Source organism: Pristis pectinata, chromosome 15 (genome assembly GCF_009764475.1).
Source record: "Pristis pectinata isolate sPriPec2 chromosome 15, sPriPec2.1.pri, whole genome shotgun sequence".
Lineage (NCBI taxonomy): Eukaryota > Metazoa > Chordata > Chondrichthyes > Rhinopristiformes > Pristidae > Pristis > Pristis pectinata.
In genome coordinates, this window is record NC_067419.1 from 10,628,543 (window position 1) to 10,642,725 (window position 14,183).

At 47.6% G+C, this 14,183-nt stretch overlaps 1 protein-coding gene across 5 annotated transcripts in view; it reads left to right on the forward strand.

Moving 5' to 3' along the window:
• LOC127578407 (PDZ domain-containing RING finger protein 4-like) overlaps positions 1 to 14,183 on the forward strand; it is a 456,056-nt gene that overhangs the window by 323,329 nt on the left and 118,544 nt on the right. For 2 of the 5 annotated variants that reach the window (XM_052030406.1, XM_052030408.1), the window contains exon 1: positions 7,977 to 8,291. The exons of the other annotated variants lie outside the window; for them this stretch is intronic. In XM_052030406.1, coding sequence (XP_051886366.1) covers positions 8,223 to 8,291 — 69 coding nt within the window. In that variant the 5' untranslated portion in view covers positions 7,977 to 8,222. Of the gene's footprint in view, positions 1 to 7,976; positions 8,292 to 14,183 lie in introns of those variants that run through there. 5 annotated transcript variants of the gene reach the window in all.

Consider the following 14,183-nt stretch of genomic DNA (forward strand, 5'->3'; position numbering starts at 1 on the left):
TTAAAAACTTCATGTATTTGCAGACCTGCCGTATTCCTCCTGATAAATCACTAATATTGTCATATAGATGTGGGTGTTAAACTGAATGCACATTAATGGCCTGTCCCTTTAAGAGTAAACAGACTAATTGTTGGGAAAAGGCACATTGTGAGGTCAAGTCATTGATGCTGACTGGAAACATCCTGTTAAACAGAGCGAGCCAGCTGAACCCCTGACATGTCGATTAAAGTGGTATACATTATATTACTGCTCACTGAATCCCCTCCTGACCAGAATAAATGCAAGGTAGTGTAACTAAGGTGTGATGAAGTTGAACGAACTTTCTGGTCTGTTTTATTAAAGCCATAATTTTGGAAAAGAAGATCTGACCCCAGTCAGTAATTTCAACAAGGAGGATAGTTCTTTTGAAACTACGGAGAAATGGCGGCACATCCTCTGAGAAGGCACGCCCTGTGAGCCGGAGCTTTGCAATTGTCCTGCAGCATCTGCAGACAGCGCACAAGTTACAGTCCTTGGCAAGTGCCATTTATTGATTCACTTAGGCAGGAGAATCAGTGTTGAAGTGAAGGCAGTTTTAGTTCTGTGCATCCAATGGACATGTGTCAACTGACTGTGATGTCGGACCCAAGGTGATCCTGAGGCAAAGTGAGACCATTCCCTTTGCGTAGCCTGGTTCAGTTTCTGGATTCCCACCTTGTGTATGATGGAATTGCAGTAAGGAACATTTGCCATCATTGTCAGTGTGGAAGAAAGACATGCATTTATGTTGAGCAATTAACAACCTTAGGGTGTCCTAATATGTTTTAGCAGCTGATTAGTATTGCTGAAGTGTAATGTTGCAATACTGCCTCAGCTTCAGTTCCCCTAACTTGGCAGGGGTGGGGGGGGGGGGGGGGGGGGGATGGAATTCACTGAATCTCCATATGATAACTAGTTGTATCCCTTTAACTATTTTCATTTCAAATGAACACCGAGTGCTGTTTGTTGTACCTGGTCAGCTGTGACAGTTTCTCTCCTATTGTACTTTCGTCAAGCATCTAATTCCTTACTGGTCTGGCACTGAATGATGTTACATCAAGGTGGAGAGCCTGCGTGTGTCCGTGGGGGACCAGCAATTGAACCCGCAACCTATAGTATGCATATAAGGCATATTATAATATCAAATCACGGGGAAATCACCTGAAGGGGGAAGAATTTGAATACCAGTCTTAACCTTATTAGCGGAGAACTTATGAAGTGTGGCAATTGTAGAAACAAGCCCCAGTGAAGATTACCCATTTTAAAACATGAATGGACCCAACCTGAGTGAAAGCAAGAACCGTCATCCCTGGTTGTGATGAGTATTCTTGAAGTGATTGGAATTGGAATTAACATGCACTTCTTCAGTACTTTCTGTCACTTATATTATAGTGATAGATTCAACAAGATGAAAACTGACAAGCGTGCAACAACTATAGTGTATGGTACAGCTGGGGACAACATGTTCAGATAAACTGCTGTATACTGGTAATGTGTAAACTTGGTTCAGCTGTTTGACAACAGCAGCATGCAGTCTGAATTGAAGCTGATGGCCTGTTAGTATCAAACTTGCATCTTCACCAACTTTTGGACTTGACCTCTGAAGACTGAACCCAAATACCAACTAAATAAACTGAGGCAAACTGGCCCTAGACAAGGACGGGGGGTCGAAATCGGAAGACTGTCAAGTACATAGAACAGTACAGCACAGAACAGGCCATCAGCCCAAAATACTTAAACAATTGAGTGTGGATTTTACTTTTAAGATGTAACTGGAAGCAGAACAGATGCACTCGGCTAAAACTCAGAAGGGAGCACATGCTGAAAAAATACCTCTGGACCTGCAGATTGTTAAGAATGTGGTAGTTCATTGTTCAAAATTGGAGCAAAGCACACCACGAAGAGGTTGACCAACTTAATCATTTATAAAGTCACAATTGCAGGAAACATGACAACCAATTTTGCTCTGGTTTAGTTACAGGGTAAACACATGCCAAACCTCAAATAAGTGGGGGTGGAAGTAGAGGTCGGGACAATGAATACCGGAATGTGATAATTGACCAATCTGTTTCAGTGGTGTTGGTTGAGGAATAAATATTGGCCAGAGCTTCAGAGAGAACTCTCCATCTTTTCTTTGAGACATCATGTGGTATTTTGCTATGACTTGAGGGAGCAGATAGCACCTCAGTTTAACTTCTCAACCAAAAGATGTGGCCTCCAACAGTTCAGTACTGCACTAGACTGTTGGCCTAGATTATGTGCTTAACTCTTAAATGGGGCATAAAACTTCTGACTCCAGGATGAGTGCTACCATGGAGAAAAGGCTGGCATTAATGCTGGCAAACTTTCTTACACCTAACATGGCAGAACTCCCAACACCCTAACACTTCCAGCTCTCAGCTGAGATTGACTAATACAGTTAATGTCTGACCTGGGCCTTTCTGCTCTGTATGGTTCAGTTACAGGGTAGAAACTCATTCAACCTTCAGTGAGTTGGGGTGGAGGCAGAGATGGGGACAGTGGATACTGGAACACACTGGAATTTTGTACTTGAAATTGAGAACAGTTACATTTCATTAGCTGGGACCAGCTAACAGCATTAGGTAGCTGTCTGGTAGAACAAACTTGACGACAGGGACACTGAAGTTGTGCGGACAAAAAGTTTGGACTGAAAAATGCGAACACAAAGGTCAACGCCATGGAATGGGAATAGGAGATTTCTGCTCTTTCATTTAGAAAAGATGCCTCCTCAAAATTTCTATATTTAATCATCCATCTGCAACCAGGTGCGCGCACACACAAATCATCCATCAGATTTGTGTGGAGGAACAGAGGGATCTTGGGGTCCACATCCATAGATCCCTCAAGGTTGCCGCGCAGTTTAGTAGGGCTGTCAAGAAGGCGTATGAAGTGTTGGCCTTCATTAGTCGGGATATTGAGTTCAAGAGCCGCAAGGTGATGTTGCAGCTCTATAGAACTCTGGTCAGACCACGCTTGGAGTATTGTGGTCAGTTCTGGTCGCCTCATAGGAAGGATGTGGAGGCGCTGGAGAGGGTGCAGAGGAGATTTACCAGGATGTTGCCTGGATTGGAGAGCATGTTTTATGAGGACAGATTGAGCGAGCTAGGGCTTTTCTCTTTGGAGAGAAGGAGGATGAGAGGTGACTTGATAGAGGTGTACAAGATGATAAGAGGCATAGATCGAGTGGACAGTCAGAGACTTTTTCCCAGGGCGAAAATGGCTAACACGAAGGGACATAATTTTAAGGTGATTGGAGGAAGGTATAAGGGGGGATGTCAGGGGTGTTTTTTTTACACAGAGAGTGGTGGGTGCATGGAACGCACTGCCTGCAGAGGTTGTGGGGGCAGATACATTAGGGACATTTAAGAGACTCTTGAATAGACACATGAATGATAGAGGAATGGAGGGCTACGTGGGAGGGAAGGGTTAGATAGATCTTAGAGCAGGATAAAATGTCAGCCCAACATTGTGGGCCAAAGGGCCTGTACTGTGCTGTAGTGTTCTATGTTCTAGAAATCACTGGAATGTAAGAGGAATCAGAGTAAAGGCTTATTCCCCTTCCCAACCTAATGGCCAGTGTTAAAGGTCCAGCTAATTCCACAGGTGTCTCATCACAGACTGTGAAAGGAAGCTGTGATCTGTGTGATTTAGAGCAGTTTCCCCGATGAGTCACCCTAGTAACCACCTTTGTCTGAATGCTCTTAGGAAACTTTGTAGGACATTATAGGCTTTACAGAAAGTGAATGCTGTGGTTGACTATCAGAAGACTGACATAAGACTGCAATCATAATTTGTAGAAAGTTTTCAAATCTGCAGAAAAACAAGTTTGAATAATGGAGTCAAACAGAACGCATCTCAAAGGATGCATATACAGAGAAAGAAAAGTAAAAAGCTAAATTAGGTTCTGGCGTGGGAGCACCTTGTGTCAGATCTGCAACATTTTCCAGTCATGTGAGGTGGGACAGAGGGTTGCAGGGCAATTCCGGCATGATGAAATAGAGGAGCATAAAAGGGGGCCATTCAGTCAGTCAAGTTGATGCTGGCTTCTATTAAAGCAATCCCATAAGTGTAATTCTCCACAGCCCCACAAATTATTCTCTCTCAAATGTTTATCCAGTTCCCAATGGAAGATACTGATTGCCTTGCAGGCAGTGAATTTCAGATCATAACTACTCTGAATATTTTTTTTCCCTTGCATCTCTCTTGAACCATCAAAGGCCACAACTCTCCAGACTACTGCTATGAAGAAAGAAAAACAACTCCCAAAGAGCTTGAGAGGCAGTGAGATACTTCACATGCAAATATAAGATCTCTCTTAGGAAGCAGTCCTCTGAATTCTCATCTCAACATAGATGTCAGATGCAAAGCAAATCTAAGTGGAGCGCAAGAACATTTTTTAAAAAATGTATGGATGATAATTTCATTAAAGGAACAGCAAGCCTCAGGAAAAAAAAGCCAGAAGGAAAGTAAAAACAAGCGCCTGTTTGTGATGAACTGAACTTGCATCTTGTGTCCTTGATGCTGGAGATTTCAAGTTCTGACTTGAAAGGCTAGTTAGAAACTCAGTGACTTTTGGAAATGAAGGGTCATTCTGGAATATAACCATAGCTTTCAAATTGGTTCATACATTTGTAAATTGAAACAGCTTTTGAATGGTATTTCTATCCAAGGCCTTTTCTTGACTGTCTAAATTGGCTTAAATTTATTGTCTGCACACCCTCTTTATAAGCTCCACATGTTTGGAAACGGCATAAGAGGAAACAGCAGCTTACTGCCTCATACCTGCACTTCATTCATTTTTGTTCTTAAAAATATTTCTATTTGAAATATTGTGCAGATAGTGCCACACTCATCCCCGAAGTTTGTGGGTTCCAGTCCTGGGATTAGAACATTATATATAAGATGATATTCCAGTGCAATTTTGAGAGAGGACTGCATTGTTGGAGTTACCATCTTTCAGGTGAGATGGTCAAAGAAGAGCAGGGGAGTTCTTCCAGATGCCCTGTCTGATATTTGTCTTGTAACCCAGGACAGTATTAATAGGTTGCCCGATCCTTATCTCATCACTGATTCCAGGACCTAGCTGTGCGCAGAGTGGCAATCATTTTCCCCATAATCCAACAATGACAACATTTCCAAAGTACCTCATAGACTGTAATGTGCTTTGCCACATCCTGGTGCAGAATGACGCATCCTCTTTCTAACTGTAGGAGTTGATCATATGATGGTCACATCAGCCTGGTCATTTCTAAACCGGATTTTGTGAGCTTGCCCAAAGTATTCTTGACCAACTGTAGATCTCACAACTGTCAACCAGTAATTCCATTGTAAGATGACTCATCCTTCAAAGAACTGACAAATCAAGGACTGCCCAAATATATAAAAAAAACACTTTCCAAAGACTTTATCACTTAGGCTGTGGATTTGCACAACGTTGAGCCAACTGCAGAGGCGGGAGAAGTGAGGCGTGGAAGGTTGGTGGGGAGATGCTAATGGTGGTGGGAGTGTGGTGTATTATTAGATTTACTGTCCTTTCTTCATGCTCGCTGGACCATCACTCTTCCTTGTCCATCACTCAACCCCCTCCCCCCGCACCCAGCTTCCCCCCATTCTTCCCCCCCATTCTCCCCCCCCCATTCTTCCCCCCCCCATTCTTCCCCCCCCAAACTGGCCCACAGAGACTGAACCAGGAATCCAGCCCCGCCCGTTCTCTCAGCCAGCTCCCGTGTGAAAGCTCTAGTTGCATCTGCCTCCAGTGCTCTCTCCAGCAGTCCATTCCAGACGCTGAGCACTCGCCGCGTCTTGTACCAATCATCCACATTCCGTGTCCCCTGGTCCCTGGTCCATTGACCAGAGGGAACAGCTTCTCATTACCTCCACTGGTTTAAATACCTCGATCAAATCCACTCTCAGTTTCCTGTCTTCCAGCTTCACTTTCTCCAGTCCGTCCATATAAAGATCCTGCTCCCCGGGATTGTCACAGCAAATTGCTTCTGTCTTCTCTCTAGCGCCTGTCACCTTTTCCCCCCTCCTCTGCATGCACACATTCCCTTTCTCTTCTCCCCCCCCACCCTTCCTCTTCTCCCCCCCCCACCCTTCCTCTTCTCCCCCCCCACCCTTCCTCTTCTCCCCCCCCCACCCTTCCTCTTCTCCCCCCCCCACCCTTCCTCTTCTCCCCCCCCACCCTTCCTCTTCTCCCCCCCCCACCCTTCCTCTTCTCCCCCCCCCACCCTTCCTCTTCTCCCCCCCCCACCCTTCCTCTCTCCCCCCCACCCCTCCTCTCTCCCCCCCACCCCTCCTCTCTCCCCCCCCCACCCCTCCTCTCTCCCCCCCACCCCTCCTCTCTCCCCCCCCACCCCTCCTCTCTCCCCCCCCCCACCCCTCCTCTCTCCCCCCCCCACCCCTCCTCTCTCCCCCCCCCACCCCTCTCTCCCCCCCCACCCTTCCTCTCTCCCCCCCCACCCTTCCTCTCTCCCCCCCCACCCTTCCTCTCTCTCCCCCACCCTTCCTCTCTCTCCCCCCTTCCTCTCTCCCCCCCCCACCCTTCCTCTCTCCCCCCCCCACCCTTCCTCTCTCCCCCCCCCACCCTTCCTCTCTCCCCCCCCCACCCTTCCTCTCTCCCCCCCCCCACCCTTCCTCTCTCCCCCCCCCACCCTTCCTCTCTCCCCCCCCTTCCTCTCTCCCCCCCCCTTCCTCTCTCCCCCCCCTTCCTCTCTCCCCCCCCACCCTTCCTCTCCTTCCCTTCACTTGCCAACCCTGTTGCCCCTCCGTTCCCCTGCTCCCCCCTACCCTTCCCACCGGGGCAGCTTGCGTCAGGAACTTCCCCTGAAGTTTAGCTCGGTTAGGGTTAGGGAGCTGCATTAGCTTCTGCCCGAAAACTTTCTTTCCACACGTCGTGAGGAGTGCGGCAAACTCCGTCCCGCCGAAACAGCGGAGACTTTAACCGGCGGGAGTCAGGTTTATTTGAACGTTACCAGCGACTGCAATCGGTCTGCAAGCCCAGTGCCGGCCCTGACCACGGACACTCGCTGCCAAGTGGGATCAAGTTTTTAATCCCTGTCTCTTTAGTGCATCTGCATGTCTGAAGCAGCATTAGGGAAAGCCTGGTTGGCACCCAGGCGAGCCTGGGGTGGTTTAAGGGCATCCGCCACGATGATGATTTCTCCCACGTAGGTCTAAACTGGGCTCTCCTCCAGACAGTTAGTAAAATCAAGGCCTGGAAAATCGGATTATTGTGTCCCCGGGGGTGATGCTGGAAGGCAGCAGCTGATCATTGACGTACTTGCCACTTTTGCCTTTGGTGCTGTTTAGGTGTCGCTCGACATCAAAACAATTTGCTTGCAATTAAGGATCAATTAAGGGAACTTACGGCGCCACTTAACATCACAAAACTTAACGTTCGGAGGGAAATTACTCGGAGACCTTGTAGTTTGCACTTAGTAAGGTTTGGTTCCTGGTGCAGTAACTTAGCACCACAGGCACTTGGGGTGGTTTAAATATTTCGCTCTTCAGGCCCTAGAAGTGGAAATTTCAACAAGAATTCTTACATCCGACAGCTTCCACAACCTTTATTAGATACATATAAATAAGTATTTTAATGTATTTTTCATTGAACAGCGGGTGAATTGAAAAGATTTGCGTCAGTCCTCAGATCTTATGCTTGAGAAATCTGGTTTATTTGCTTCAGTGCATTTTGAGTTGCATTTTATAATCTAAGTTCCAGAGTTGGGCGCGAAGAATTTGATGTTTTTTATATGTATTTGCTTCCTAATTAGTGGATATTCATCTGTCATAAACAGGAACGTCCTTCTCCACCATCGCGACGTTCATAAATAATCAATGAGGCCCTCATTAATATGCATGAGCTGGAATCTGTGTAGTCATGTGCAACGAGGCAGAGACAGGGGGAGTGTGTTGCTTTGAACTGAATCAAAACTGTGTGTGAGATACCGAGACGGAAACAACCACGAATCGTGCTGTTCATTTTCACCCCCTCCCCCTTCCCCATTCAAGCCAAGTACTACTGCTACCCTGTGTATGTTGAGTGTGAGCTCGGCTCCTGGTGACTGATGAGAGACAGCAGTTGTACCAGTCAGGTCTGGAGGGTGACTTCCCGTCAGAGCAAGTCCCTCTGAGCTGTGGGCAAAGTGGACGGTGGGCTCGGGGCTTGCCGCTGACTTATAATGGGCTGCAATCTGTGCGCTTTACAGAAGCGAGAGGAGCACTACAAATTACTGTATGAAGTTTCACAGGTGAGTTAGTACAAGGCAGCACCTGGGCTCTGGTCAAATGCGGGACTGACTGAGGAACGCCTTCTGGAGATGTTATTGAGAAAGATATTGTGTTGGAGGGGAGTCACTTTCCGTCCCAAGCTTTTGGTCTTTAAGCATGATTTTTGGGAATTTTGTGCACTTGGACCAAACAGCTGAATAGTAATGCGTGTCCTTGGTATTATTTCACTTGTGGACATTGACTCTTATCTAACAGGGCTAATATGTGATGCATCATGTCCTTCTCGTTCAAGCCCATCTGACTGACAGATGTTGATTGCCACCGACACGCCACCTCTATGCTTTTGTCTGTAAAACTTTGAAACTTTTTATTCTGAGCTGTTTCTGATGTGCAGGTGTTGAGTTAGGATAACTAACACCAGACTCGTAGTCAACAGGAAAGAACGATGATAATAAGGGCTTCTTTCTCCGAGAGAGAGAGAGAGAGAGATCTAAACTGATCCTAATTTGAAGGCGTGTGATAAAGTAGACAAAGAAATGTTTCCACTTGTGGCGAGTTCAACACCTGGGCTCACAAATATTGGAGACGATAAATTATTTACCCAGTAGGCGGACAGAATGTGGAACTTGTTACCACGTGGAGTGATGGGGTGAGAAACACGGAAAGGAAAAATCAAAAGCAAAAACGTCAGATGCTGCGAATCTGAAATAAAAGCAGAAAATATTGGAAACACTCAGCGGGTCAGGCAGCGCCTGCCGTGAGAGAGACTTAACGCTTCCGCTGCGGGAGCCTTCAGAACTTTTGGTAGAAAAGCTCCCTCACCTAAAACCTTAACAGTTTCTCTCTCCAGCAAGGCTACCTGATCTGAGTGTTTGCAGCATTTTCTATTGCATGGAAAGGAAACCTGGATTGGTACAAAGAGGGTAAGGAAATGATGAGAGAATGAAGTGTGGAATAAGAATATGAGCGTGGACTTGTTTGGTTGCATTTTCTATGTGTCTCCCAGATTTTAGCTTTGCTTTAGCGTTACTGGACAGATTTAAGCAACTTTTTTGGTCCTCAAATCCTGACTGGGTCTAACGGAACTTTCAATGGCCAAGGGCTACAGTGGCGCGACACTTGCAAGTTGCATTCCGATGCGCCGGTATCAGAGGCGGACGGAGACCTGAGTGGCAACCTGCGCAGGAGATGCTGTGCTGGCAAATCTAATGTCCTGCATTGACTGACCGCGCTGAGTAACAGGCCCTCGTGTTCCCTGAACAGAGACCCCGTTCCCTCAATTAAAAAAAGATGACGCGCTCGGATGAAATTGTAGAATGACTTGTTTAGGCAGTTTCGCTCGTTCAGTGGAAACTGTGGGAGAAAACTGACGTCTCTAAAAAGCAGATAAGCTGCAGCCCTCAAAACTTTCACCCGGAAATACACTTCTTTTAAACACCTTGGTGATGCTTTATCCCAACAGGCTTAAACGAATAATGATTCTTTTTTTAAAAAAAACTTGAACGCCGTCAAGTACAATCTAAGAGGCTAACGTGAAATACGTGCGGCATGAGTTTCATCCATTGCATGCTTTAACTGTTCACTGCCAAATAACGCGTTTAAACTTGATGGGCGGGAGGGGTCCCAGAGAGTGACGGACGATTGTGCAGAAGAAGGGTAAATAAGAGTGTTGGAGCTTAACTGTACATTGTGACGCGACGTCCTCTGCGGGAGGGGTTGAAAAGCCTGTTGAATTTTACGCGATCAATTGGTGCAGATCCAAGGATGTTTAGTTTAAACACATATCTGCCCGTGCATTTGAAAATAAGCAGTAGAGTGCTCTGTGTGATGGGTGTTGCTATTTACCAACTCAGCAGTAAGGTGGATGGGGACAGTGGAGGGAGATTGGCGGCACAGGGCGGTGGGGGTGAGCTCAAGCGCTTGGGTCAGCGGCGCCGAGCGCGGAGGCTCCCACCTGCATGCACACCTGGGTGGAAGGCAGAGGACGGGCGCCGTGGCAGCACAGCACAGGGACCTCCTTCCCAGGGCTCCAGCCTTTAATGAACGCGTGTCACAGTAACGTGATCTGAGCCTCATTAGACGTTTTATAAGACGATTCCGCGCATTAATTAATGCAAAAATATGTCTTTTTTTATCACGGCGGAGGGTTTGGCACCATTAATTGCCGCTGGAGGCGAAAGTGCTGCGTAATTTTATTTAAGTGCAAATTGGTGGGTTGTCAACAGTCGTTTCATTTCTCCAGTGTTGGTGGGTTTCGCAAGAAGTGCAAACGCGAAAAGCCTTCCCCTGTTATTATAAGAAATACCAAGTGCCAGATATGCAAATATGTGCTAACCGCGCACAGACTTGGGGACTGGATTGGGATGGGGACCGGGATGGGAAGGGGACCGCCTGGCGAACCGAAGGACCCGTGGGAAAAAAACTGAAGCTCTTTTTGGCAGTGGGAAGGGCTGGAAGACACGCCACTGAAGGATGAAATGTTGCAAACCTCAGTAAGCTCGGGCAGAATCTGTGGACGTGGCGACAGCTGAACGTCTGGGCCGAGAAGTCTTCTGTGTCCCGGTTAACCTGAGTCGTTAACACTGCTTCTCGTTCCACGGAGACTGCCCGACCTGCTGAGAGTTTCCAGCATTTTCTGCTTTATATTTGCAGCATTTGCAATTTTTCCCAGAAAAAAAGTCAATTTATTGCAGGGAGAGCTGACGGTTCAAGAATGCCTTTACAAACACTAAATCCTTCATACCGCTATCAATTACATTCATTGCACAATAAAAATCTGTTACGTTACTGTTGATATTTGGGAGCCAGGGGCGTTAAATCTGTGGGGTAATTGAACCCACCTTGGGGATTCGTGTGGTTGGTAGGGAAGGAGCTGCCAACGTATCAAGGGCGGGGAGGGATTTGGGTGGTGCTTCTCAGACTGCCTACAGCCCCCGGGCACAGTGGTGCGCTGTCCGGCGCTGGCCGACTCTCCGAGCAGCGGGCGGGGAAGGGCTCGGCTCCTGCTTGCGGGTTGCGAAGGTGCGCGCCGGCCGGCTGCAGGCGCAACCCAAGGAAGGGAGAGCACAAGAAGCAGAACTCGATGAATACTCGTATTTACAGAGTCATCCGGAATTAAAACAGACCCTTCGGCCCAGTGCTCCATACCGACCAAGAGTCCCATCCGAGCCCGTCCCATTTGGCCCGCATCCCTCTGAACCTTTCCCATCCACGCACCCGTCCAAATGTCTTTTAAATATTATTGCTCTGCCTCAACCACTTCTTACACCACCCTCTACATAAACAAGTTGCCCCTCAGGTTCCTGTTAAATCTTTCCTCTCTCACCTGAAACCTACGCCCTCTCGTTTTATTCCCCTTCCCTGCATTCGCCCCTGTCCTATGCCCCTGGTGGTTGTTTCCACCTCTGTACAGGTGGAGTGGTGACAACCAAAGGCACAGTGGAAAATGGCAGATCCATCAAACCTCAGAACATGTTGGCTGCCTTCATGCTCCGTTGTCCCGCCCAGGATTTCCCTCTGCTGCTGAGAGCAGGGTCCTGAGTGGAGGAGGGAGCTGGGGGAGGTGGTTTCCTACCTGTCCTAGAAATGCACAGCGCAGAAAGAAGCGCTTTTGGTCCACCTCATCCGTGCTGGCCCAGGTGCCAGTCTACGCCATTTACCTGCATTAGGCTCGTATCCCCTTCCCTATCAAGTAGCCATCCAAACATGTTTTAAGCATTGCAATAGTATCTGCCTCTGCCACCACCTTCAGCAGCTCATTCCAGCTATTCACCATACTGTATGTGGAAAAACCTACCCCTCAGATCTCCTTTAAATTTGTCCCTTCTCACCTTAAGCCTGTGCCCTCTTGTTCCAGACTCTCCTTCCCAGAGAAATAGACATCTGCGATCTATCTTCATGTCACATCATCTATCATGTCGTGAGTGATATCAAGCAGCAAGGGCAATCCTAACCAGAAGTTATGTCTCTCTCTCTCCCTTTCTCTCTCTCTCTCTCCCTTTCTCTCTCTCTCTCTCTCTCTCCCTTTCTCTCTCTCTCTCTCCCTTCCTCTCTCTCTCTCTCTCCCTTTCTCTCTCTCCCTTTCTCTCTCTCTCTCCCTTTCTCTCTCTCTCCCTTTCTCTCTCTCTCTCTCCCTTTCTCTCTCTCTCCCTTCCTCTCTCTCTCTCTCCCTTCCTCTCTCTCTCTCTCTCCAGATCTCTCTCTCTCTCACCCTGTCTCTCTCTCTCTCTCTCCCTTTCTCTCTCTCCCTTTCTCTCTCTCTCTCCCTTTCTCTCTCTCTCCCTTTCTCTCTCTCTCTCTCCCTTTCTCTCTCTCTCCCTTTCTCTCTCTCTCTCCCTTTCTCTCTCTCTCTCCCTTTCTCTCTCTCTCTCCCTTTCTCTCTCTCTCTCCCTTTCTCTCTCTCTCTCCCTTTCTCTCTCTCTCTCTCTCCCTTTCTCTCTCTCTCCCTTTCTCTCTCTCTCCCTTTCTCTCTCTCTCTCCCTTTCTCTCTCTCTCCCTTTCTCTCTCTCTCTCCCTTTCTCTCTCTCACTCCCTTTCTCTCTCTCTCCCTTTCTCTCTCTCTCCCCCTTTCTCTCTCTCTCCCCCTTTCTCTCTCTCTCCCCCTTTCTCTCTCTCTCTCTCACCTTTCTCTCTCTCCCTTTCTATCTCTCCTTTTTGCTCTTTCTCTCTCCCTTTCGTGCCTCTCTCTGTCTCTCCTTCTCTCTCTCTCTCCCTTCCTCTCTCCCTCTCCCTTCCTTTCTCTCTCTCTCCCTTTCACCCTCTCTCACCTTTATCTGTGTCTCTCTCTCTGTCTGTCTCTCTCTCCCCCCCCCCCCCAATTCTTCCCCTTTCATGGAGGCATTGGCTCTTTTCCGCAGCTTCTGATTTTTTAAACAAAAACACCAAGAGTATTAACCAAGAATATTAACAAAGAATATTGTTTGGATGGTTTGTGCACTTCTTCCTTCATGGTCACAGCTCCTGCTTCGCATCTCCTTCCTTTCACTGCCATCTGCCTTTCGATGCTGAGTGAATGTAGACCCCTTTATGACCTGGGCTGCTGCTGGGTTAGGGAATCAGGACAGACCCACTCCCGATGCGCCGCTCGATTCCTCAAAATTTATGCCTGCTGCAGTGAGCAGTGCTCTTTCCTTCCCCCCTCCCCCCCCCCCCCAATTTAATCGTGTGTATAAAATCATGAGGGGTATAGATAGGGTGAATGCACTTAGTCTATTTCCCAGGGAAAGAGAACTAAACACTGGAGGACAAAGGCTTAACGTGAGAGTGAAAGATTCAAAAGGGCCCCAAGGCGCAACTTCGTGCAGCGGGTTGTCTATTGTGGAACGAGCTGCCAGAGGAAGTGGTTGTGCAATAACAACATTTAAAAGATATTTGTATATGTACGTGGATAGGAGGGGTTTAGAGGGATATGGACCAAACGTGGGCAAATGGGACTCGCTTGGTGAGCACCATGGTTGGCATGGACCTGTTGGGCTGAAGGGCCTGTTTCCATGCTGTATTACTCTCACTCTGTGAGAGAGACCCCACAGCATTGTCCTTGCACTTCCTCCTGAGACAATTGGTTGTGGGTTCCTCTACCCCAAAGACTTGAGTACACCCCCTACATCCCGGGGAGGTTACCAAGGAGTGCCGCCCTGTCAGAGGTGTCGTCTTTTTAATGAGATGTTGAACCAGGGGCCCTCCTACCCTCAGGTGGATATAAAAGATCACCTGGTAATGTTTTGATAAGGAGCAGAAGTTATCCTCTGTACTCTAGGCACTATTTATCCTCAAATTAGCACTACTGAAACAGGTGATCAGGTTATTACCACATTGTGATATGTGGGACCTCGCTCTGTGGAAATTGTTTCTGATTCTACAACAGTGACTAAACTTTATTTTAATAAAGTAAGATACCAAATTGATGATAAAGC